At 43.7% G+C, this 27761-nt stretch overlaps 1 protein-coding gene across 2 annotated transcripts; it reads right to left on the bottom strand.

Moving 5' to 3' along the window:
* Positions 1–1802: 1802 nt before the first annotated feature.
* Positions 1803–26840, bottom strand: pbx4 (pre-B-cell leukemia transcription factor 4). 2 transcript variants are annotated; one of them, XM_079177980.1, is made up of 9 exons: positions 26393–26840; positions 22459–22532; positions 8882–9126; positions 7826–8016; positions 7562–7697; positions 7168–7324; positions 5429–5532; positions 4489–4575; positions 1803–3372 (listed from the first exon to the last, which is right to left on the bottom strand). In XM_079177980.1, exons 1-9 carry the CDS (start codon positions 26575–26577, stop codon positions 3283–3285), a joined length of 1269 nt encoding a protein of 422 aa, XP_079034106.1. In that variant the 5' UTR covers positions 26578–26840; the 3' UTR covers positions 1803–3282. The 2 variants fall into 2 exon arrangements, with proteins under 2 accessions (XP_079034106.1, XP_079034105.1); XM_079177979.1 differs by lacking the exon at positions 5429–5532.
* Positions 26841–27761: the final 921 nt, after the last annotated feature.

A 27761-nucleotide genomic window follows, 5' to 3' on the forward strand; every position in this document is an offset into this window, starting at 1 on the left:
AGGTTTAAGAAACCGTTTGGTGCTGTGGAAGTAATTTAGTCACTTGCAGAATCCAAACAAGATTTAAACATGATTAACAGTAAAATGTCTAATTAAGTTCTCGGTTTATTATTTGCAGATCTGGTGCAAAGATTCAGGCGTTCAGTCTTAAAGGTTTATGCATGAATGTTTTTTTTCTGTGTTTATTTTCAAAGTGAGCGGGGAATGACAAACTGTAGCCCACAGGCTTTTATTGTGAAGGTCTGCCTCTCTTCCTGCTTCAAGGTGTCAATTAGTTAGTCAGTCAAATTCCTTAAACTAAATTCAATATTAAACTTCCTCTCAGTTGTATGCAAATGTACTGCTGGCATATTCTCATAATATTCCAGAATCATAAATTACAGACGTGAATACGTTTTAGAGTTCCTGGGATTCACATCTGGACGTTTACATTTAGTCGTCATGTGCGGATACATTTTAATTTAATTGACCAGTTTCAAACCTCATTTTTCCACTCCATAAACAGAAAGTTCTGATCTCGAGCAATAAGTTGAGCATGTTTAAAAACAGATTTAGAAGCACAAATGGGTGAATATTTGGGAACGGTAGAAACTGAAGGGGAGTCTGATGGGAGGGAGGTCCATAAATCTATACGGCAAAATACACCAAATAATGTTCGTCGGAGAACCTCAATTGATACAATTGTCTTTCCACAGCACCAAATGTCCCATCTGTAAACCCTACATTGCCACCCGGTTATGTAACAAAAGACCTAAATAATAATTCAAAGTTGATAGTGAATCCTGTGACACAAAGGCCAAATAAAACTGGCATCTCAACCAAAACATCAAAGTTTATAAAAGAAGAAAAAAAAAATTAAAAATACTGAAACATTACACAAACTGTACAGTGACATCCATTACAACAGGTAGAAAAAGGAGGGGGCATGGTAATTTGGTGTGGCGATAACGTTATTCATAAGATACAGTCGTATGAACTGCGATGAGTAACAAAACAAGTAATTAGATGCGGGATATCACACGTGACCAGCTTTTAAGCTCAAGTTTTGTTCTGTAACATAGAAGTCTCGACTGACACTTAAATCTTCATAAGGCTTTACCTTACTATCAAAATGCTTTGTTATTCACAGAACAGTTAATGTATAAAAAAGCTCCGAAGAATTAAAATCCCCCCCCCCCCCCCCCCAAAAAACAAAACATGTAGCAGGTTTGTCTTAAACACGAGTTAAGAGTTGTACTACACCCAGTGCTGCCTCTTTTTTTGGTAACAGAGGAGAGAGAGAAGCCCTTGCCCAATTGGCCGTAGAACTAAAAACTAAATATTCGTGGTTTTACCAGAAGGTATTAAAAGGAAGAGTTAAGGGGAGAGCATACCTTCTATGCTCACAATCAAATTACAGGTGCGATATGACGGCCCTCACTCCACCCGCCCCACAACAACCCCCCCCCCCCCCCCCCCCCCAAAAAATAAATCATAAAAATCAACTTGAGGCATGACAACACCACACAGAGAGACACAAGATACAAATATAATTCCCTCCTCTCCTCGAACTGAAAAGGTTGCTGTGCACCAACGTCAGAGAGAGACACAGAGTAGCATTATTACATTGCTGAACGTGGCATTTTTGGTTTTGGTACAACAGAAGGTTGTAGTGTGTTGCCTTGGGCTCACAAGCTGAAATGTTTTTCAAGATACAGGGGGGAAGGGGGGGGGGGGGGGATCTCAGTTGAACCCCACACAATGGTGTGTCATTGGCTGGTGGAAGCACTCCCCCCCCCCCCCCTCCCCCCGTCTCTCGAATGCTTACAAAAGGTGAGAGGGCACCAGCCGGTTTGACCAAGACATCCCAGGAACACTGTACACACACGCCCACACGGAGACACACACATCAGAGCAATACACGATGCACTTTTTCCTTTTTGGTCTGACTGTAATAATTATACCCTTTTATTATTCAATTATTTTTTTTTTGTTAATAAAAACGAAGCTAAAAACTCGGAAGGTTAAATGAAAAACAATAATATCACGCCTAGAAGTCCTACATGCATGGAAGACGGTCACTTTTCTAAATTCATGTCACGTTTGTCCCGACAACACATCGATGCCCCACAATCTCTTCCACCCTTCTCCTGACGTCATTTAGATGCTTTTATTGAGCTCATTTTTGGTGGTGGCTGGTGCATTCTTGGTGAAACAGCATTAGAAAATTAGCCTACAATCAAATAAACTAGTGGACAGAAAGCAAGAAGTAAAGTCTACAAGCCATCTACCAACACCCCCCTATTGGTTAGCAACACAAAGGGCTGTTAGTTACATCCACTCAACCAAAGATATTCTCCTCTCACCAGCCCTGTTATCACCTGCCCTTCCTGGTTTAGAACAGTGATCCCCTTCACTACCCTTTCACAGGCAGACACACCCATACCAAGGATGCTAACTGTTGTGCTCGACACATCTTTTATGTCGGCGCACTATGAAAACGACCGAGAAGTTGTGAGGTGTGTGTTATGGAAGCGGGCTGCACGTCTCGAGTGTTCACTTTGTTTGGATCTCCAACAGAATGAAAACATCGAGCTGTAAAGGACTCGAGGATGCAACAGTGTCTTGTGTTGAGTTGACAGAGGGTGATCTCGGAAGGACCGGTGTTTTTTTTGGGGGGGGGGGGGGATGGGCAGCACTTTGGTACGAGCGTAGGTGAGCGGAGCTCCCTGGTGATCCGTATCAGCAGTTTTGGCTGTCGAATGCCAAGGCTTCAAGAGATACAGGCGATCACACACAGTTTTCCAAAGCAAAGGGTCGCGTGCAGAGGTGCACACGGACAAGCGGTGTGAGTACTGTGTGAAGTTAACGTGCATATACACAATGTACAGACATCATGATCATCTACACAGCTGGGTCAGTGTTTTTTTTTTTTTTTTCAAAAAGTCCTCGATAGTAAAGATGTTTTCTATCTGTCTCAGCATCAGTAAGCTCCACCCCCTCTTTTATTCGGAGTTAAGGAGCTTCGAGCGTTGAAGTGGAGCCGTGGGGCGGAGGGAGAACTCCTCCTAACTACTGTTTTCGGCTGTCCTGTGTTCCAGCACAGTGTGTGTGTGTGTGTGTGTGTGTGTGTGTGTGTGTGTGTTTGTTTGTGTGTGTGTGTGTGTTTATGAAATGCGAGCACAGCCAATGCGTGGCTGTCCAGTTGAAGCGACGAGGGAACAGAGAAAAAAATGAAGACAGAGGATGGTAGTCAGAGCGGACCGCGGTGGGAATGAAGTGACGGCAGGGAGAGCCACCGAATCAGTTGGAGGTGTCGGAGTGGACGCTGCCAGGAGGACCGGGAGGAGAGGTGACCGAGGGGGGGTTGGTGGTGTCCTGCCAGCTGTTAGCCTGCAAAACAAAGTCAGGGAGGAGAGTATTATTCAGCATGAAGGCGTTTTATGATGAGTTGTCTCAATCAGCGTTATTTGTGCTTACAAGCCAAATGATGCAGCTTCAAGAGAGCTTACTTGGCTGGGGCTCTATGATTTCGGCGATGCGGAAAAAAACAGAAAGAATCGCGGAATTTAATGATAGAAATGACATTGGCGTTGGCTCTGCGCTCACTGCTCAGTGACGCGAGTCGAGAGGCTCGTCGATGCATCATCGAGCGGGCCGACCCGTCGGTGAGCTACGGCCAATGAGAGCGCAAGACACGGCGAGGGGTCGCTCGTTAGTCATCAGAAGAACGGAGGAATTCAACACCAGCAAGTTTAGAACACGTTATTCTATAAAAAGGATGGAATGTTTGGTTTAATAACTGCATTGAATCACTTTCTTCGATTACAAAAAATCAAATTTGTTGATTTAAAAAAAATCTTCTATATTTTTTTTATGAATGGTTGGATTTTTATTCATCTAGAAAATGTGCTCAAATCCAGATAAATGTAAATATAAAACACAGAATTTGGGAAAAAATAAAACGGTTTTCATAAGGCCCTACTTAATGGTGGCAGACACAATTGCTATTAATTCTTCATCTCTCTCAGGAGAAATTCAGCTGGGGTCATGTTTTACCCCAATTACAGAAACCTCGTTTCTAGTTTTCTTTAATACTCAAGAAATTGTCTTACAGGAGAAAACCCAACTTTGACCAGGTCACATAAGTGCAAACGCAAACGCACTGCTTTCTAACCCTAAGACCCTTATACATTATTAAATTTAAGTCTCTAAAATAATTCACCAGCAAAATGCAGCTCTTGGTTTATTGTCAAATCCCAGAAAGCATTAATTCGGTGATTGGCAAGCTTTAGTTGAGGTTAAAACTGGCCTAAAATTGCTTTAAACGTATAATTCTAACCATGAACAGCGTTTCAATGACATTATTTCAATGTGAATCTTCTTCACATTAAACATAATTTTTATGCTTTAACAATTGTTATGTGGAGCATGTTCTAGGCAAGTATCCTGGCAGCTAAACACCAACGTATTCATGAGCCACAAAAGGAGCCTTTAGTTGGTACTCACATCCAGGCAATGAGGGGTGTAGAGGCCACTACCCGACAGCTCCTCATAGCCGCCCGTCAGGTGTGTAGCACGGTGCAGGGTATCCACCTGTCACAGACAAAACACACACACAAAGTTCAACACAGTTAGACAACTTAAACTGAACCACAGGCTGGACAGAGGAATGATGGAGTCCACAAACCTCTGCTGTACGCATCAGAGCCGGTCTGTATTACTGACTGCTCTGCTGCTTGTGACCTTGTTTTAATTAATAACAGTCAATGCGATCACTGAACATTGTGGCTTACCGAATAACTTCATGACTCTCCATTAAAGTGCCAGTCTTATACCTTTTGTTTATGATTAATCTATTGTTAAATGTATATATAGTGCTAAACAGCAGAAATATGTGGACTCCTCCAGAACAACAAAGGTTTGAGGACATGTCCTCCTAGTCTACATTAGGAGGTGAACACATGGAGAGAAGGGATGGAGGAATGTGTGGAAAGGGAAGGAAAACAAGGACTAAGAAGGCAGGAGGCTGTTGGAGGTGCAGGACAACCTAGAGGTAGAGAAACTGATCAACCAGAGCGGTTTCTGGTTCAATTCGCAGATAATCCAGCTCTATGTTGGCAACTACTTGAGGAAGGCCCTGTGCTCTCTCTAGCAGAACACATGGGTAGGGACTGTGTGAACAGTGCACCTATAGTGGGATACGCAACAACAAACTGACATTATCCCTCTTGAGTGAAGCCATAAGCCCCTCAGGGCTCACTGTAACGAGCAGAGAAGGGTCAGTTTGGTGTTTTCTTTTGTTGGGGGAGGAGAGGATGGGGCCAAAGGTAACGTCAGGACGGGGTCTGAGGTCGAAAGGAGCTACGCTAAGGGCAGGTATCCAGGGATTCTGGGTAGGTGGGTTAACGGCATTGAGGTCAACTCTTCAGCTGTCCCCAGTGCGTACCTGCGGCTGTAGAGAGGGGGCGATGCTGAGACCCTCCCCGTTGAGGGAGCGCAGGCTGAGGTAGGCGTCGCCTGTGTGAGACAAACTGTATGACCCCGGTGACCCTGCAGGCAATATATATATATATAGCCAATAACCAATCAGCTCAACCGGTGTCATGGGGTCAAAAAGTCACCACTGGTCACGGACATCGACTGAAAGAAGTACATTTTAATAACCAGCTTCAATATGCGGGTCAATGTTCTCAGCCAGCGCTGAATTCATAACTCTACAAGCCTGAAAGCCCGGCTTCAGCTGCACACACCAACTTCCTAAACGTGTGGCAGCTGGAACAAAACAAACAAAAACACAAAGACAGGTGGATGTAATTTTAAAATAAAAAATTGTGTTTTTTGTGGTGGCGCTGCGCTTCTCTGTGGATCACAGTTTGGAGGTTTTGATAAAAGGAAAACTGAATACGACACGTTTAAGTTTCCAAGAGTTGGTGGTTTTGTGCGGGCTGGGCATTAGTGGAGTTAAGAGGTTTCCCTTTGTGGACGAATAAAGGCGACAGTAAACTTCAAACAAACAGTAGCATTCATTGCTCGTATTGTGGTCTGCTTCATCCACATTTTAATCTCTTTACACATCGAAACAAACCTGTTGGAAACCGGAATGTGTACAACATAAAGAAAACGTTGTGATATTCACATAACATAGTTTGGCTTTATTACTTTTTATAATCAATGTAAAAAGTCTCATCTATGTCTTTAATTTTCTGGTTCAAATTTGCATAAAGATATCCAGTGAATTGATTAAATTGGGTGTCTGCCCACTGATGTTGCAGTCATACTGCATCCTCCATACGCCTCTCACCAGAACGGTTTGAATTTGGGAAATTTGGTTAAATGCACAAAATAAAGTGACAACTGAGTCATACTTCCTCTTACTATCTTAATGCTTTCCTTTTTCATTATTTATTTATAAAAAGGCCTTTCAGTCCTTTTCTCACACAGACATCTTTGAGTTTAGTCACTCTTAAAAAGGTTTTTTTAAGGTCACCATTTATCTTGAGTCCACTGACGCACATAAATATTTAATGAATCAAAACATCTGAATGATCACCTACCTAGTCCATTCAGGTTCCTTAGCTAATTGGGGTTATTATATTATAACTATGTGATACGTGTTGAAAAATTGTTAAGAAAATGCACTACATAGATGCAAAGATTGAGGTAACACACGCAACAAAAGCAATTAAATAAATAATAAATGGGGACGATTTGTAGAAAGAAAATATGGGAAATGGACAGAAAGCACGTTAAGCAGATTCTCATCATCAGTATCACAACAGTTCATATTAAAGTGTTTGAAAATATGTTAGAAAAGCATCTGACACACAAAACGGCACAAGAGGAATTCAAATCTTGGCAAACAGCACAACACCGCGCACCGTCTGGTCCTAACTAACCGTTGACTTGACAGAAAACCTAATGAGCAACAACATTGCAGACTTTTTACTCTATGGGGATGAAGATTTGAAAAAAATGACTGCTAGGAAACAAAGTGAAAGTGATTTCATGCTAAATAAAAATCGGCTAAATTCACATGACTCTGAACACGGTTGGCTGAGAGCTCATTTGCCGTATACAGTGTGGGACAATCAAGTCAGTGCTTCATACGGTCATATTGTGGCTGCACAGAGCCTGTTCATGAGACGCGAGAGGGCTTGTGGGTAGACGAGAGGGAGCATGTGGTACCTGAGTTGGGCGTTGCCGGAGAGTTAGCCTGGCTAGCCTGCGCAGACACGTTGGCAGCATCCACCGCTGTCTTAACTGCGTAGAGGTTCGCTTCCTCCTGGAACTTACCGATGTTCTTCTTGTAGCGTATTCTCTTGTTGCCAAACCAATTAGAGACCTGAGGGACAGATGGATGTCAGATATGCAAACTCAGGGCTTCCTTTGCCATTCATTTAGCTGCTGTAGCCCCCTCCGCTAGTTCTGCTTGTCAGCTTTTCTTTTTTTTTTTTCCCCTTTTAAAAAGATGCTGAAACTGATCTTGAAACAGAGACGTGACACCCTCAGCTTCCTCAAAAACAGTTGCAGTGTCCTCATACTCAATTAGCCCTGGATAACAGTGGTGTTAGCAACTCACCTGAGACACAGTGATCGCACACTTTTTGGCCAGTTCCTCCTTGGCTTCCTCACTAGGGTAAGGGTTAGACAGGTGGGAGTAGAAATACTCGTTCAGCACCTCTGTGGCTTGCTTGTTGAAGTTGCGCCTCTTACGTCTGACACACACAGAGATAGAGAGAGAAGAGATAATGACCAACATGCTTGAAATGTGGAGTCAACATGCTCAGATCACTTCCTCCCACAAGGAAATCATCTGTCATTCAACAAACACAGACAGACAGACCTGGCGTCGAGGAAACGCGAGCGCAGAATCATGACGGCCTCGCAGGTGCTCTGTTTGAGCTGCATCTGAATGGAGCTGAACTTGCGGTGGATGATGGCCACCATGCGCTCAATCTCCTTGGGAGAGATGGGCCGTGTGCGAGACTGCTCTCTCAGCAGGTTCATTACATGGTTGGTGAACTCACTGCAGGCCTGGACCGACGAGAGAGAGAGAGGGGGAGAGAGAGAGAGAGAGAAGGAGAAGAACACGACTGTAAAAAGATAGCCTGAGCACAGATTCTGTCTCGTGCCGTGACATAGTTTTGATGAGGACATGCCTCGGCTGTCTGACTCCTCTGACTCCTCTGTCAATGATCCTTCATCTTTTCTCAGCAAAATGGAGCAACTCCACGACACTTTCTTTGTGAGTTAGAAGTAGCATTGGAGCCATAAAACACAGGGTACAGTAGTGGTTCTCAAACCAAAGAATGCAGACGTGATGGGTGACGATGTTTGTCCGTTTGCTCGTACCAATTATGAATTATTTGAGTGTGGTGAAATGCATGGCTAAATTAATTTCCATACTTCATAAAGAAGTTAAATTAAAAGTAAAATGACTTCAGAGTACACAATGAGGAAGAGTCCAGATACTCATTTGAACTAGACTAAAGCATTTGTTTTCACAGATGATTTACTAGCCGGTGAACTCTTTGTTTGTTTGAATGACACCTGCAGACTCTCAGTCAGACGCCTGAGGCGTGATGTGGTTGCCGATCCCTTCACAAATGTTCATTCCAAACAAAACTACAGCAGCTGATTATAGTAATTTAAATACCTCCAAACACAGAAACAGGTAATCAGTCGTGTAGTGTGGCATTGTTTGAATACAATCCTATAAATCATATTCTAACAGCACAACAGTTTACAGTCTACTTCCTTTCATTTAGCACAACATTGTTACCAGACTGACAAACGCAGGTACACAGACGATACGCTTCCCTCTCTAACGAACTGACCTAAATACATTTAACATGTAAATACCGGCTGACAGTATGCGTTTGGTCTGCTCTGCACACACCTGCTCGTACTTCTCCAGCTCAGAGTGATAGATCTGGCGGATCTGGGCGAGCTTGGCTCTGTAGTCGGAGTGTTCGATGCTGCTGTCGGTGGGTGAGCCCCCTGCGGCGGCCGCAGCTGCGGCGGCCGCGGCTGATCCTCCGCCCTTCTCTGGTCCTGACACGCCCTCCGCTAGCAGCATGTTGTCCAAACGCATGATCTGGGGATCTGGGGGGTCCTCCTCCTGCACGCCTCGTATACTCAGCACTGGACAGAAGGAGGAGGAGAGAGAGAGAATGTACACGAGTCAGGCGGGCAAGGTAAAAAATGTTTGTTTTTGTTACAGCCTGGCCTTTCTAGGACTGAGAAACCTGTTGGTTAGAAAAGTTTTTTTGAAAACCGACAGACCACACATTTCCCTTCAAGGAGAAGGCTAATCCTGCGGGTTCTAGAGGTGCATAGAAAGACACTTTATCACGGCTAAAATTCAAAGAAGTGCAGCCCTGTCAAAACCCAGTCAAGTTTCTCCCCTGAGTCATTGCTATGGGTGCCTGGCTGAATCCTCAATGAGCCTGCACGTCTCTGAATCAGCAGCAGAGGGCAGTGTGGTCCCTCTGTGGCAGGCGGCCAAAGATAAGGGCATGAGGCATGGGACCAGTAATGGGAGTGCATGTGCTGTCACTGTGAGCCCCAGTGGCCATAAGTATAGTTATCAGTTGCTGCTCTCCACCACTGCATTATACCAGGACCTCTGTCAGCCTGCAGCCATGCTCTCATCTCTCTCCCTCACACACACACACACACACACACACACACACACACACACACACACACACACACACACACACACACACACACACACACACACACACACACACACACACACACACACACACACACACACACACACACACACACACACACACACACACACACACACACACACACACACACACACACACACACACACACCACTCTGTTACCCAAAAGTTTAGTGCAGACGACCGTCTTTTCTTCAGAGCCCAAAGCCTTTAAAATCGTTTGACCCCTTTTTGCTTCTCAATCATTCAACTTCAAAAAGTTGGTATCATAATTCAATATCTCGGGCATGTTATGTAGTAAAAGTCTGTTTCTTTTGTAAATTACAGTAATGATATGAAACGCGTGGATCTGACAGGATAAATACACAAATTAAAAGATAATTGTAGAGGCTGTTACTTTTATTGCATATATTTACTAAGTGCTTTTTTATTGATAATGACATACATTACATATAAGAGCTCGAATGATTGGTTGATGAATCAACTAGCCGTCGACAGAACTAGACTAAGCTAAATATCTCTGACCGGTGGGCTGCTGGTCAGACAAATAAAGCAATTTAAAGATGTCTCCTTAAGTTCCTTTGCTTCTTCTTTTTACTATTTTTAAAATGTTGTAGATTAAACAACAAAAACAAACCAAACAAATCGATTCATCTAAAAAAAAACTGAAATTAGTTGATAATTAAATTAATTAAGCAGCCCTAAAATAACATCACTAGGATTTCACTGCCAAGCTTAAGTTTGTGTAAATTAGTAAAATGTAAGAAAGTACGGAAATTGTCGAATGAAAAAAACGTTCAAAATGTGAAATATTGGTTGAGTCACAAACACAACAGTGCGTCCGCATTAATGTTGATCTTGTAACTGGAGACTTGATTAAGGAGGGAAAAGCCAATTCAAACAGCTCTGAGTCCAGACGGGATTGTGAAGGAGACAGACTAACAATATGGATGACAAGATTAATCCCAGTGGAAACTGGGTTAGGCGTTCGTCCTCTTTAAGGATTACGCTAGTTAGTCAAAGCTCATCATCGAAAGGTTACGGGGGTTGCATGAACTCACTCATTCATAGCGTCGCTTAACTTTTTACAATCTTATGATTCTTTGTGTGTTTGTCAAAGTTGAAGAATCGAAGAATCACGCTGGAGAGAGAGAAAAAAAAGAAAAGAAAGTTTGCAGCCGAGGAGCAGTCAGAGCTAACAAATGAGTAGAGCCGCGCTACAGCACCAACACATGTGAAAGAAATGAGGACAAAAACAGTTTTGCTTAAAGTTTCCAAGTGCTACGGAGCAGATGAGTTTTTGCTTCTTTTTTTTTTTAAACTTCATTTGATAAATGAGTCTGTTCCACCATTTAAGGCCTCTCGCAGCAACGCGTCCAACTTTTCCTCCCTCTTTTTCGTTTTTTTTCTTGTTCCTTCTTGCCTTTTTCTTTCCCTCTGCTTAGGTCTCCTCACTCTCTGAGGCACATTCCTGCTCTGCTGCTCCCCCATCTCAGGGCTCAGGAATGCAGCAGACCCAGCCGCCTGAACTAATGACCCTGATTCGCCCATCTCTTTCCCTCCTCTTTCTCTTTCCTCTCAGTCATTCACAAGCCATCTCTGCACTTCCTAAACAGATAAGCCGGAGCTAATTCAATGACCGACGACAAAGAGGTGGGTTTTGTACCTGTTGAATGATCGTTCGGGTACTTTGACAACACTCTCTCTGGTGGCGGTTAAAGTTTTTCTGTGTACTGAAGTTTGTAGTAAAGTGTGGGGTTGATCTTCACTGTACAGTGTTCACTGTAGAAGTACAACTGACCCACAGTGAAGAGGGCAACTGTGGCTCTTGAAGCTCCTCACCTCTCCCTCCTCCCCCCCACACTCCTCCCCTTCACCCCCCCCCCCCCCCCCCCCACACTCCTCATCATCATGGCCCCCAGCTGTAGCCTAATGCCCCTACATTCCCCTAATTACTCCAATTAAGCTGTGATTACCCACAATTGCACTCATGCACAGTCTAGCGGCCTAGTGGTATTATAGCAGCTGTTGAGACGAGTTAAGATACTGCACAAGAAAAAAAAAAAAAAGTGTGTTCCGCTCACAAACCAACCGTGACACTCCTGAAAAATACAAATACTAAAAAAAAATCCAGCGGTCTGAGAGCTGGTTGGCTGTTTTTTGCAAAAATCAAAAGAGCATTTCTTTTTGATCAACTCGCTCCTGACATTGCCGCTGGGCTGGTTCCGTTACTGAGAGACTAAAACTCAGAGCGCTGGAAGTAATGATACTTAAATCTTGCTTCTTTTTTTTTTTGGGGGGGGGGGGGGGGGGGGGGGGGGGGGGGAATAAGAAGACAGCTTAAGGCCCACAGCCTGCATGCACAGCTCTTAGACATCACACTATTATGCACACGATACCACCCTAGCCGGGCTGCGTGGCATTGAGAGACGGAGCGAGCAACACATACTATGAAATATTCAGGGTATCCAGCTGGGCTTTCACTGCATACATAATCATTCTCATTGCTGCACACAGCCAATGTGGAAACGGTGTGCCGCGCAGACACAACACACACTGTATGAAGTGGTGCAGGTAAGGGTGAACAACCCAACCAATAGTGTGTGTGTTGCCGTACATTAACTGTAATGCCTTCCACACATAGGGAGAGATAAGACTTAAACGCACTCAGTATATCATTGCTCAGCTCACAACACAAGCTTTATCCTTGTCTGTCTTTTCCCTCGCTAGCATCCCCTTTTTTCACTCTGTCTCCCCCCAACACACATCCCCTCCCCCCTCTCCCTTTCAGCGCACCCCCACCAACCTCCCCCAGTGCCCCCCACTCCCCCCCCCCCCACTCCCTCCCTCTGTTCTCCATTTCAGTCGAGTTCTCCATGTGAGCCGCAATCCCTCATGCTGTCAGCCCCCCCCCTCCTCTCCCTCTCTCTGTAGACAGACAGGATTAGCATTTTAATTGCATCAGCTCCCTTGGGTATTCTCAGCCTTTCACTGGGAGAGAGCAAGGGAGCGGGGGAGAGAGAGAGAGAGAGGGAGAGAGGGAGGGAGAGAGAGGATAGAGAAGGAAAAAAGGGGAAAAAAGGGAGAGAGAGAGAGAGAGAGAGAGAGAGAGAGAGAGAGAGAGAGAGAGAGAGAGAGTAGAAGGAGAACCAAGGAGAATTGAAAAAAGGAGTCACAGGAGAAGATATGTGTGCAGGAAGAGAGGAAGAGACAGAGAGAGGGGGAGAGAGAGAGAGAGAGAGAGAGAGAGGCTACAGAAATATACAGAACCCAGAGTACAGACGTGCCACAGAGCAGGCGAGCCAGAAAGAGTGAAAAGATAGGACTGTAAAAACATCAGTTTTCCCTTTCATTACAGAGAGAACTCGGATAAAGAGAACGGGCCACAGAAAGATGAATTTTACAATGAAAATATGCTACATGAATATGCAAATCCACCTCGCAAAAACAAATCTCAACTGCGGCTCCGGAGGTGCGATAGGTAAAAACCCTGTCGAAGGATTAAAACGGTTCGCAGGATATAAAAACAGCGAAGGCAATACAAATGTGCCAGGGAGAATAAAAAACGGGGGCCAATCTGCCTCGTCTGTGTTACACTACGACTACGCTCTCAGATGTTCAAAACAAACAAAAAACAGAACTCCTGTACCAAGCCTGACCCTGAGGATAGTCGTTTACACCCCACAAGGTTGAATTTGGTTTCTAGGTTGAATGAAACCACGAGGAACTTTCTTTTGACTAAATTTGAATACCTAATCTAGTTGTGATGGAGTAGTTTACTTATAGGTCAGATAGAGTACGACACTGATTTCATAACCATGTTTGAGTTCCTAACAGTGACTTTAAGTCAGGACTGCATGATTATGGACACAATTCTACTAACGATTATTTTTGATCAATTTCTAAATCACAATTTTTCATAAATTTTAGGGACAAAATATTTCTATTGCACTCTCTCATTAAAGTAAACAGAGCACTGCTTTCACATCGATGTTATGCTAGATTCCTGCTAATGTACACATATTTGCATTACAATTAGACCTAATGAAAGTCCTTTCATCCTATTGAATGATTCAGATTTTTTTAAAGTCTGATCTGGCATTACTGATTTGTGCAGATTCTTATTTTCTTTCTAGTTCCTACAATTGACAGCAAGGCTCCAGATTAACCGTTTTTCTCAAATGATTTCAGTGTAAACTGTCAAAGACTCTACATTTTATCATTTTACTTCATTATCGTAGCTATTATAAGCCGTTTATAGCCAACATTAGAGTTAAGAAGTTAAACAGGTCACCATTCCCTCTCTAATATGCATTTATAATGCTGTTAAAACATCTCTTTCAAACAACCGTGGTTATTAAAGTTTCTCGCCGAATTTAAAAACTAGAATAATGTGTCTGTTAGCTCGGTTATAACTGTTCTAGGGAGAGACCCCGTGCTGTCGGCAGACGAGCCAATCACTGCAATTACACTGAGCAGCATGCATGGGAATGAACTACATTATATGAAAGTGTCTGATTACGTTAGTTGCTCCAAATATTTTAAGGTTGTTCCTCTGCAGCTTCTTTTGGACTTTCAATGACGAGCTTCATGTCTTCTTCCCTTCTGCTGAGGAGCTTCATGTTGTGTGTGGCTGTGCCGTTACTGTGTGTGCCTCAGTAAAGCTATCATGAGTATTATGAGATTCATTCATGCTAATTAACAAATCTTTGCATTGAAATAAGTTTCTTCTATTCTATTTTAATGCTGCTGCTGCTGCTGCTGCGGGTGTAGCGGGATGGCAGCTCCCCAAAATTGGGGCCAAAACATCTCGATAGCCCCCTGGTGGCTGGCTGTTACTTTAGGAAGCGCTTGATTCGATACGCGGCGGCGTTTCCCATAAGCGGAACACTATTCTGCACATTAATACCATCATGTTCGTTGTCTGCCAGGAAGCCAAAATCGTGATAGAAACCAATATTTGATCAATAGTGCAACCCGTGAGACAAAACCCAAACGTGACCAGACAAAATATGAATTCTGTTTTTCCAAATTGTAATGTTGCACCACTTCGAGCTCCACTATGTTTACCTTTAAATGCATGCAGTGAAATACAAACTTCGAGTTCATTATGACCAATTAGTCCCCGGGTAAAGTCTGTTCAATCCCATGTCTCTGATATCACCACTAACAGTCTTTAGCAATCGGAGTAGGAACCCTGATGCTAATGGCACTTTATTTACAAAATCATATGATGTAACAATCAATTAATGTCAACTTTCACCGACAACTTCCTCTGTGCACAGAGTCATTTGATCCACCGTGCCATTTCGGTAGAATATAGGTTGCTGAGAAAATGTTGCCTTAGGCGAGTTGTAGAATATGGCGTTGGAAATTAATAACTTCCCTGATGGGCATTTTGCCAAATGGAAATTGCGTATATGCTAAATTTCTACGGTAAATTCAACATAAAAAGCGTGTACCCCATTCTTCTAAAATGGCATTTCTGTGGAGCACAATCTACTTAATGAGCCTGATCCATATGTCCGTTGCTACTTTAAGCAGCTCACACTAATCAGCATCTGTTTGGGTAGAGTCCTGTTGCACGCAGCCCCCCACTCTGACACACACACACACACACACACACACACACACACACACACACACACACACACACACACACACACACACACACACACACACACACACACACACACACACACACACACACACACACACACACACACACACACACACACACACACACACCATTCAGAGCAAACACAGTGTGGTCTGATTAAGGTGTGAATTGCAGAACTCACACCTTGGGCAAACACAACAACACTTCAGTCCAACGCATCATTAATCAGCCCTTAATTAACTAAAGAGAGAGAGACGTGGACACTCGAGTGATGACTACGTGTACCCCCCTTGAATGGTCATACATAAATACACCATCACACAAACAAAAACACACACAAACACTAATGAGGGATAGATCAATTCAGGTTGTCACTTAATCTGCACAAATAGAAGGCATGAAAGGATCTACAACGAATGTTCCCTGCGTCTATAAGTCCTATGAACAGTGTAATAGAATTGTTTCCTACAGTTCTCTGCAGGTCAAAAGTTACTATTTTAATCCGCAAATAAAATGTGTATTTAACTTTAGGAATACTGGCAATGCTAAAATTAAAATATAGCAATGACATTAAAATGATTAGCCACCTCCACAATTATGATCAGCGCATGTTACATTCCTCAAAACACCAAAAAACGTGATTCAAGTCGGAGCATAGCACCGGCTGGACTCGTAACTGACCCCACATTGATGTTATTTTAGGCGACTAGGAAATCGATATTTTTCAAGATTTCTTTTGCTGTAAATAAGGCACAACAGTGCTTTAACAAATGGTGTTTAAAAGGGTTAGTGAAACACTGTTGAGCACCAGTAACTACATCACCAACACGATATCCCCAGTCTAGCACAGTTCTGCGCGCAGAGGAAAAAAAAGAAGAGACAAGGAAGTAGGAATTCGAAATGTCACAGGAGGAAGAGGAGGATGACGAAGAGCACCTCGGCAGGAGGCTTGTTAAAGCACCGCCAGGATCTTCCCCCAGTCAACTCTCATCAGGCCAGCTGCCTCCTGTGCTCATTAGCGCAGACTCTTAAGGAGCTCCTAAAGACTTTGTGAAAAATGAACGCTCATTTGAGAGGTCGTTAATTTGCACTGTTATGCAAATTAGGTGGCAATTAAGCGATAGATCAGAAGAGCAGTGCCCATTTATAACAAGTGAACAAGCATTATGACACAGTCAGATGGTGCCGGAGAGAGAGAGAGAGCCGGGGCTACATGGTTCGTCTGCACGGGTCCGATGTACCAGTTTAGCAAGGAATCAGATCACTGTGTCTGTGGTATGTCTGCCTGGTCGGGGCAACAATTCACCAGCGGTGTTACAGGAGGGTGTTCTGAATTGGCTCCGCTAACCTGTGCACACATGAATGAACACACATATTACAAACTGATGGAAACAAAAACTAATTATCTTTCCAGAATACGGATTTATTCTGGATTAGCATCAATCCATCCATCGATACTGATGAAGAGTGCCACAAGCTTAGAAGCAGCATGGGCTTCCCATTATCTGCAATAACCCCAATGCATACTGCTAATCCCCCCCCCCCCCTTTACCAGCCCCGATGTTTCCATCTCGCCCCTGCATTGATGACATGGTGTGAAATATACAAACATACTGTCTGGGACAGCAATGTGCACTACTGCAGAGGGGTGGAAGGCTCCCATCAATTGTAATTAATCCTTAATTAGTCAGGATTAGGAGCGAGGCTCTGGCACTCGCCCACCCCACCGCCACCAAACTAATGCAATCCAGCTGAGACCACATTTACATATCTTTAATTAAAGAGACGCCGCCTTCTTCTTTTAAGAGCAAAGCCTGAAAGCAATGCGAGCGGCATAGATATGCTGAGAGGGAGAGCAGATGAGATGAAGCGGTAGGACTCCGCCCCAGTTGGGGGATCCTTGACCAATACCGATGGGTCACTCGATATCTCCGGGTTTCTTGTTGTCGGGGCTTAAATTCATGAAAATTTCTGCATCCAAAATAAGCGGAAAGTGTGCAGAACATGGTGCCTTGCCTGTCGTGTCACTCCGACCAATTAAATTTCAGCAATGTCTGTCACCGGTATGCAAAGTCTTATTTGTTGCCCTTTTTAATTACGTAAGTAACCCCAATGAAACATGGCACTAATAAATCTTTATTTCATTTTCTGTTTAACGTCAATTTCCAGCACTCAAATGCTTCATCGTTGTTGACCCACGTTCTTCACTCCTCTTCCAACAAACCCCAACGCTACTGTTCTACCGTCAAACTGTTCTTAGTGAATTCGATCAGACAGAAGAAAACCTAGCGTGGGCATTTGTGCTAATATAACCATGCAATTCATGAATTCATCACGCAGTCTTCCACTGAGCTTTTCCCATCCTACAAAAACACTCCACACAGCAGTTTCCCCCGTCAATATACAGAGGTCCAGTTCCTACAGGAATTATACCACATGGGGGAATCAGTTGGCCCACACACCATTAGGCCTACGCTGAAGGTTGGGGTGCGCTGCCTCCCCACTTTGGGCTGGGGGGTGGTGGTGGTGTGTCTGTCAGGGCCAGGGGTCTGTGTGATATTAGCCGTCTGCCAATCTGGCTTGGGGAATGGACACCGAGTAATTACTCCTGCTCTTACTGCCTCATCAATCTCCCTGTATCGCTCCTGCAACAACCCCCCCAACACACACTATCTTTTTTCCCCCGATCTCTCCTGCAAAGAGGTCGGGGAAAGAAAAAAACAAAAACCGATTGAGTGGCAGGACGGCACAAAAACAACAGAGAATCCTGAAAAGCCAATGAGATATAAATCCAGCCTCACCGGATAGCGAGCGTAAATATAAAACGGAGGATTTGACCAAGGGAAGTGTGGCTGTACAAAGGTGGAGGACCTATTCTTGTTTTAAACCCAAGAGACGGTAAAACTGACAATGCCGGTTTGGTTGCTTCACATAGGTCACATTTCTATTACAAACTATTTTTTATCTATTTACTGCTTCTGGCTTCAAAAGGCAATGTATGCCTTTCCCTCATAAAAAAATATAATAAGACTTCCCACAGGTTCCTAACAACTCATAAAATGTTATGGCTCTGTTCCAAATTGGGCTCTTTGAAAACTAATAATAATTAAGTTGCCTTAATGAGGCATGTGATTCACTAGCCTCCGTGTACTGTAGTCTGTCAAAGTCTGTGGAATGGAAACACCTAAATCAAGGCTGAAGAGGTTTTTCCCAACAGGACAGCACTGGTGTGTGATGTTTGGTCGTCAACTTTCATGCATAGCCTCTAAAATAAACAGACAAATTCAAATGAGGTTTCTAAAAGGTTCTAGAAAAGTGAAATGTTTGTTTTAGCTGTGAATTAACACGTGGAAAGCATGTGTGACTTTTAATGCCATTTTGTTTTTGGCGTTTTTACAAATACAAGCGTGCTGTAATTCAATTAACATGTAATTGGGACCATTTTGTTGCTGAAATGGTATTGAGACAACCCGAGTGCTGTGAATGCCACGGTGGAGCAACGACGCCGCCACGGTTTTTAAAAACACTGCGACCCAAAATGAGCCGGTTTAACATCCGTTGTTCAATAGTTTGGTTGCTCTCTGAGAAAAAGGGTTTTGTGCCAGTTTCTAGGCTGACAGAAAATATAAGGATCCATTCAGATAAACGGTACAAAACAAGGGGCTGCATTGGTGTGTATGTGCGGCTACAGGTTACAGGATAGATGGAATATGAACCACTTTGAAGGCTTTTTAAATGCCAAGAAGCTGCACGGTGGTTTACACTCCTTTGAGGTCGGATTGTACAACTCTCGACAGTCAACACAGCCGTCACATATTCTCTTCATCAACGTCTCACTCGTATCAATTCCTCTTTTACCAATTGTATTTGTAGTAATTGATAAGCCATCGTAACTACACAGGGGCTGCTTTTATATTACATGTAACCAGGAATAGCGCAGAGAATCATAAAGCAGAGAGCGAGTTCATGGAGTAGGCTAAATCTCACCATTCATCCATCTTGTCAAAACATTAATAGGATGTGATGATGGGTTGTCAGCTAGCCGCTTTGCCAACATACTAGCCAAGTGCTGCCGGCTCTGCTGGCAGCCATCGACTGGGAGATTTTGGTGCTTGTATGCGTTTAGAAAAATAAGACATTTCCATCCAGCATTAGGTAAATAGCAGTCAAATTTAAGGAAATGAATGTGATCCAAAATCCTCTGACGAACTCCGATCAGATGACGCAAAGAGAGCGGTGAGTGAGGCAGACAGCAAAACGCCCAGACACATTGTGAGGACACCTAACAGAGCGATCAACTGGCTCAAGTTAAACATCACGCTGGCTGCCGGCCATCGGGATTTACGTGTTGTTAAACCCTCACTGTTGCTGCGGGATGCACGGGGCCATATGAGTGGTGGTGTATAGATGCATGCAAACCATAAGAGAGGGTGTCATTAACTTTTAACAGGAAGAGACGACACAGAGCTAGTCTTACACCAGGTAAGATGCTCGCCAGTTTGCCACCATTTCTACACAGCCATCCAGCAGCATTATCGCACAGAGCTGTTTATCAGACAGCTTATCAAGATGAGTGTTGGGGGTGTGAACTTGTCCAAGTCAGGGGGGGGGGGGGGGGGGGGGGGGACTGTAAAGCTTTAATTCCGCTTGAAAAGTTTTTTTTCAAAATCCGTCCAAAAATAAACAACTGGGAATGTTCAGGCTTGAAAGGGAAGGACTTGAGCAGGGTGACGGAACAGAGTGAGTGACAGCTTCACTGTTGTCACGTGTAAAAGCACAAGGAAACGCATACAAGTACGGAGAAACGCCTCAAACATACCCAAAGTTAATGAAAAACTTCTGAGAGTAACTGCAGTGGCTTGTGAGAGATTTTGGCATAAGCTGTCCCATTGCACCAAGAGCTATTTTTACAGCAAATACCCATGAGAGCGAGCGAGAACAGAACCGAGTGGAAGCAAAGCCACTGGCTCTCAACTTTGATCATTTTCCCCGTCTTTTTTTTTTCCCATGTGCTGAAAATTTCTGTTTTCGGAGTGTATCTTTAATGAAGTATTAACAAGAATCAAATGTCAACGCAGACGGAGGTCATGTTTAAATGCGAGAGAGCTCAGGACAACGCAGGCACTGTTGTAAAATGGGGGGTGTTTTGGAGGAGGTAGCGATGGGGGGGGGGGGGTACTGGCATTTGCGCAGAACATTTCCTTTACAATGAAAACAATCTAACCAACTGCAGCACTCAGAGGAATTCACCTCCCATCCCCCACAACCCACCTCCCCTCCTCCACCACCACCACCATTACATTACCATATCAAAGCCCCGAGTTCAGAGCAAGTCTTCTCTTTCAAGAATGGGAGCGAGGCAGAGGGAAGGAGGGAGGGAGGGAGGGAGGGAGGGAGGGGGGAGAGGACAAGACCGAGGCAGTAAGAGTAGACCCAAGACCGAGTTTGCTTTTATCCTTTTTTCGGTGTGTGTGCGAGTGTGTGTGTGTGCGCAAGAGAGACACAGTGTGTATGCGGGTGTGTGTTTGTTAGTGAAAAGAAGACTGCAGAAAATCTTGTGGAGATACTGGAGGACTACTGATTGGGTCTTCCACTGAGCTGCACTGAAGAGAAGTCAATTCACATTCCAGAGGCACATAATGGGGCCTGCAGGGGGTCTGATGGAGTAGCAGTGAAATGCCAAAGCAGGTACACGGTGCAGTTAGGAGGGCACGGCGTGGCAGATGGCCAGCAGAGTACAGGCAGAGCCAAAAGATCTCTATTTATCTCACGGTTGGCGTATTCACCTCAAGCATGCATCTTTTGTTAACCTGCCTCTATGCTCAGCTTCACTGTAAAAGTACTCACAGCCACTCTCCAGCTTGCCGGGAGACTAAATGCGAAAATCAAAGTGAATGGCATTAGGGTAAATAAGACCACTGGTTGCCTGGGAAACAGTGTACCCGGCCCCACTCACTCAAGCCTAGCCTTTACTTTTGGTCCAATCACTGGAGAGCAATAATACATTATTGACAAATGGCTACAACAGACAGCAGTGCAGCATTTTCAAATTGTATTTTGAACAAGAGAGGTTTGCCGTTAGAAGACACACAAGGCAACGGAGAGAGAGAGAAAAGCACGACGGAGAGAGAGAGAGAGAGAGAGGGGATTTAAAAACACCCCCCATTTACACTACCATAACCATCAATCTGCCATCCATCCCAGGCCTGCGCCTTTGAACCACACTAGAATCTGTCAGATAGCTGACTTGAATAGCTAACAAGATGAGAATAAGGAGCGCGTTAACTTTGAATCATTTTACGAGTAAAAGCAAATCTGAGGTATTTACATCGGCAATAATTTCCGTCGGGATATGTGCGTTAGCAAGTCGGCATTATTTGCTAAGATAATGTTAGAGTAGTGTTGTGTTGCTTTGCATGTTTGGATGAAGATACTGCATTTATATGTATATGCATTTATTCCCAATACACAATTACCCCAACACTGTGTCGTGAAGTTGTTTTAATAGTGCGGGAGGAAAGAGAATCTCTTTGAACTGAAATAGCGTAATAGTTTGACTGTAAAGCAATAACCCCTGTGGAGGTTTGTCACATGTGCCTGCTGTCAACTAGCTGTGCATGAACTTTCTTTTTTCTGATAATTTGGATCTGATACGTTGTGGTAGTGGCAGCAGTAGGCCTTATTACCCTGCTTTAAAATAGGAACTAGCGCTGTGTAATTGAAACCAACTGTATCAGCCTGTTTGGTTTGCACCGTTCATACATTTTGTCACAGAAATGCAAAGTACATTTCTTCAGGTACGTCCAACAATCTGATAAATGAGTGTGTAATCTCCTGTTCTGCTGTCTGACTCAAGTATCAAAAAGGCACCAATCCAGTAAGATGAGTTTCAGCTGGTCAGTGTGAAGTCTTGGGAGGTTTCTATAATTACTAGGCCAAAACAAAAAACAGTAACGCATATCAAGAATTATCTTGAACGATACATGCAGCTGAATCAGTTCTATAACAAATACATTCAGAGTTCTCTGCAAAGGCCATTCAAAAAGTAACTTGTTATTTTCCAGGTAAAGTGGAACAGAGGCGCTCTACATCTCCACATTGGGTTACAACCTGTGCAGACTGGAAAACAGGAGGAGAACGAGTGGAGTAGAGACTCACCCGTCTTTTCTTTGATCTCACAGAGAACGCTGAAGAGGGCTGGCTTCATTCTGTGACAGTTCAGGGCATGCTTCCTGTAAGAGAGAAGAGGGAATAAGAGAGGGAGAGAGAGAGCGAGGAGGATTACGATAAACAGACCTCCATCTCGAGTCGTTCCATGTCCTCCCCCATAAAAACAGGTAGAGGAGCTGTATGTATTATGCATACAGCATTTCAACAGTGCCGTGCAACACAGCAGGCCAAAGCCGTGTTGTTTAAATGCACTTTCGACGGTCAAATAGCCGTCGTCGGTGCAGAAAACATCCCCGATGCGTCAATCGGTACAAGCGAGGAGTAATGTTGTCATGTGGACGCTTTGCACTGTGGGACAGGTAATGATGCCAAACCTCAAGGTCATCATTACCGAGCACCAGATTCCAGAGTTAATACACAGTAATCTCATTTCTACCGCTCACAGAAAGACCTGGTCCATAAAAGTAGATGGCGAGTTGATAGAGCGGATTAGGATTAAGTTTCAATTTTAATTTAATCAGAAACATTCGCTTTATTGCCAAACGGGCTAATAGCAATTAAAAAAGGAGAAAAGGGCAAAACTTCTACAGTTCGCCGTAATCAAATCAGAACAGCATAACAACTAAATGTCCTGCTAACTCACATCCATGCACCCACACAAACAGCTTACGTGTGTATTAAAACTTGTAAAACTGGAATGCTGTAACAAAGCCCCGTTCCTAATACGGTCCTAAATGACACTATATTCTCTAACGTTAAGTATTCTAATAACAGTACACACCAATTAGATCAGAGGAGTGCTGAGTACACACAGAACTGCGTTTTTCACATTCAAAAACTTACGAAAGGCACAAATAACAAAAACATGTAACTAAGCATGCAATACGAACATGCTACACCCATGTAGCTCATAATGCTACTTGTCAGAGAGTTGTTGTTTAACTCTATAGTAACTGTGTGAGCATAGTTTGCGGCACTGTTATCTTGCAAAATGTTTGTTATTTTGTGTTTAATGACGACTTCTATAGATGGAGAAAACAAGCACATTGATGTATTCTACTGAGAGTTTTACGAATCACAACAAGCATAATTTATTACAAAAACAGATGTCGTCAGTGGCAAAAACATAAATATGTAATTGGAGAAAAACAAAACCAGCATGAGGCCTCCGTTTCTGATGATTGGGAAATATGAAACAAGAAAAAAAACCTGACGATCACAATGAAATAAGGAAGTTCTTCTCCGAATAACATCGCTAACAACAAGTTGAAAACAACCACAGATGAACATGATTTGGCTCCACCTGACCTCAACACCAATTCCAGTTGTGAATGTCCACTGCAGTATTAATGAGGGGACTGTGGGGACTAGCAAATAGTGCTCCTACTGTATGCCACGCAAGATACTTTGTGAGGCAGTATGGTGTAGAGAGTTATGTGTCGAGCATTAAATGTGTCATTTTTGTCCACCAATTCTGTCACTGCTGGATTGAGTTGGGGGGAGGGCTGCCTTCAGCATGGAGGGTATGAGCAGGAGGGGGAGAAGGAGGTGCTCATGCGGTCCTGTACTGACCTGTGCTGGAAGTTGAGTGGCAGGCCACCCCCTGCCATGCCCCCCCCTGCTCTCCCTCCCTCTGTGGGGTCGTCTGATCCACCCCAATGCGCCGGCGATTCCTCTGGCCAGCATCTGAACATATGGCGACAGGGTGAGAGGATGAGGGTGGATGGTGCGCAGGAAGTGTACTCCGCAACACCGAGTTCTTGCGCTGCCCTGACCACTCCCCATCCCGACACACTGCCACCCTGCACGACAAGGACGTCGCGCCCGCACGAGCGCCACCACACCGTTAACTTGTAGACCGTAGACCGAGGAAAAGATTGATGTGTGGGTGACAAACTTGATCAGAGTTAAGTATGATGTTGATGAACAACTGTACATTTTTAGGGTCACAACCAACTGCTCTGCTATATATTATGAAAACATTACTGTAACAACATGTAGTCGGGTTACGTTTGGTGCTTTTACCTGAAGTAAACCTGCAAATTAGCACGCAGCCTAACAATCCCACAGCTAATGCTGAACGTATACCGTTCAGAAGATGAACGTTTCATTATCAAAAACGCCGTCAATGGTTGTATACAAACTACGCACGTGACTACAGCGAAGATTTGCGCTGTACATGCGACACAATTTGTATCCCCTGAAGTGCCAGTAGGCTGCACTCTGTTTAGTATTATTCCTGCACATACATGGCATGAAGAGGACATGCTCTGAGAGGGAGTTTAAATCAATACAAGCATACAGCAAGGACACCTCTGGCACTTCCGAGGCAGCCACACCTTTAATTAGTTTTTCAGAATAGCCTGTTAACATCTAATAATAGCCCTGCTGTGATTTCCTACACTGCAATTGGCCCTTTAAATCCAAATAATTTAAATTTACATTACTGGTTGCACCGTAGAGCAACCTTTTTGAAAATGGTCTTCACAAGCCATAGAGGATTTTTTTTTAAAAAGACTGTGAGAAGATGGAAAATAAAAGACTGCAATACATATTTCAAAGTTAAATTATTTGCATGTGTCAATGAAATAAAGCCTGATTAAGCCCTCAAACTTGTGCTGGACGAAAAAGGTAATACCCCAGTGTTCATAAGCTGCTGGTATAGCATCATCCCTCCCCCTCACCACCATCTCATTAATAGAAACTCGATTTGCGGACAGCTGCACTCGCGTACACATTATAGGAGAATTGATTGCACCCAGCACACAATGAAAAGGATGAACACCAGGGAGGGAGGGAGTGAAAGAGGAGTGAATTAATTAAGAGAACCAGGTGGTCAAATGTTGGGTGGAAAATCACTAGCTAATGACACATCACACTGTGGCCACAGTCTCGCAGTGGACGGTTGTCTATTGTTGAAAAGACTGTCTGCTTCATCTCAAAAACTGCCCTCATGCTCTTCGAGCCACATGGCAAACGAGTGCGCGGGGGTCACTGCAATGCATACTCAAAAATATAATGGTATACGTGAAAAAATACCTCTAACACGAAACATTGAGTCGTATGAATGAGTGACTGCTATCATCACAAACAGCACAGGGACGAGTGAGTAACCCTCACCCTTAATGTATCCGCTCATTTGCATATCAATGACTAATGATATCGACGCTCATTTGAGCGTCATTTCAGATACATGTTGTTGTAATTGGGCAAAACTAATTCGCCATAGTCTAGACTTGGTATTTTGTTTGAGCTTTTTTTTGGACAATATGACCAGAATATACCTATTTTCACTCGCATAGCTCTGGCGCGAGCAACTTAAAAACACGCACTAAAAAGCATTCAGTCAATTGTTGACGTATTCTTTGTAGTCACACCAACTAATTGGCGTGAAAAGGGACATTTGCGTCACTAACGGGATATCGTCCTGTGAGCCAATGGAAATATTTTTAAATAAATAATACTACTGATGTGGTCTGAAACTACTTTTTATCAAGAGACCCCATGCATGCAAACACAGATTTAATGGTTATATACATTCTAAACGGACTCAATAGGACATTCAAACTTTCACATCTAACCCTTCATTGTTATACTAATTACGATTAACATCATGAGCATGTTTACAAACTACACTACACAATAAAAGCACGATGTTAAGTAACAAAGAACCACCTTCCAAACTACAACAGCACTGTAATGTGGATGTTTCAAGTTACGCTGTAATCTAACGGTTAAGTATTGGTTCAGCAGCGGATTACAGTGTAACGTGAAGTTGCATTAATGTTGCAGTTGTGCGTTTGCCTACAATTTACGGGAAGGTTTCACACAAAAGCTTGAGCCCTGAAGCAGAAAATAAGACACACACAACGCACTTTAGCTTAGCTATCGTGTGTGGAAAATGGCTCTTCGCCTGTCTCACCTGGCCTGCGCTTCGTCCAGGCTTTCGTCGGTGATGGCCATTATTTGCTGTAAGATATCCCCTATGTCTTGTTGAGGTTGACCGAGGGACTGCTGTTTCCTGACCGAGTCCGGGTCACCGACATCGGCTTGTGCAAGTCCACCGAGTCCGGTGAGACCCGTCATCATCCTGGTCTGGTCATCCATACTTTCAAAGAAAACTCGCCCGTTTTCTCTCAGTCGAAGAATACAACACAAATAGCTAGCCTGTTAGCTAGCCAGCAAAAGTCTTTTCTACGACAAAAACCATACAACACTTCTTACCGTACCCGACAGCGACGACTGAGAAACGGTTACGGGTTGTTGTCATAAGACGGATCGCACGGACACGCTTTACATTCGCTGGTGTTTTTTTTTTTTTCTTCACCCCCCCTCACGTCAATAAACGCGGCCGGGCTAACGTTAGCTCACCACCGAGTGAACAGCAGCTAGGTTAGTAGCCGTAGCCCAGCAGAGCAGCAGCAGCAGCAGCAGCAGGGACACACATGCACAGACTGTGTGAGCTGGCCAACAGCGCCTCGCACATTTTACAAATTTAAAAAAATTTAAAACGAAAAAAATGTGAGCAATAGTCGGAACACTCTTGACTAAAAAAAAAAATAAAACTCGCCAATTCAAAAAAAAAAAATGAAATGTGACATGGAATTCAGCGACTAAGCGTTCGGACCGTCTCGCTCCCAATCAGAGATCTCCTACCAAAACAGACCACCGGTTTGGGTTTGCCATTGTTGTTGATGTCGCGCGACGATGTGGGACGTTCTAGGGGCTGCGCGAGCAGTGTGCGTCGCGCTGACCATTGAACTCATAGCACCATAGAGGTGGGTTAATCGGTAGACTACAATAGAAACGCTAACTAATACATATACAATTCTGTCCAATGCATCAAATATTCATTTTGTAACACAGCGTTCCAGACCCTAAAACTGTATCATTCCTCCAGGTGACAAGATTTTTCCTCTTGTACGGCCATTACAAATAGCCCCTTACGTCATCAGCATTGCTTGCTATTATAATTGGTTCAAACCCATTTCCCTGATTAATATATGGCGATACCACGTACTGAACAACATGCTTCTCTAAACAAAACTTTGGAATGAATGCTGGTAGGCATTTAAAATGGGATAGTGTGCTATTTGAGCTCATCGCAAGCTGTGCACACAGCTGTGAACGTTAGAAAACGTGTATAATCACCAAGGTGTTTAAAGCCTCTGCCATTGCACATATGTTTAAAAGATTTTTTTATTGAGAAAGTGCAGAAGTGTATGAATTCAACAAGCCGCAACATATGCTCACACGTGTGTTAAATAGAAAAAAAAGGAGTATTGAAACTT

The sequence above is a fragment of the Pholis gunnellus genome (assembly GCF_910591455.1).
Source record: "Pholis gunnellus genome assembly, chromosome: 17".
Classification (NCBI taxonomy): domain Eukaryota; kingdom Metazoa; phylum Chordata; class Actinopteri; order Perciformes; family Pholidae; genus Pholis; species Pholis gunnellus.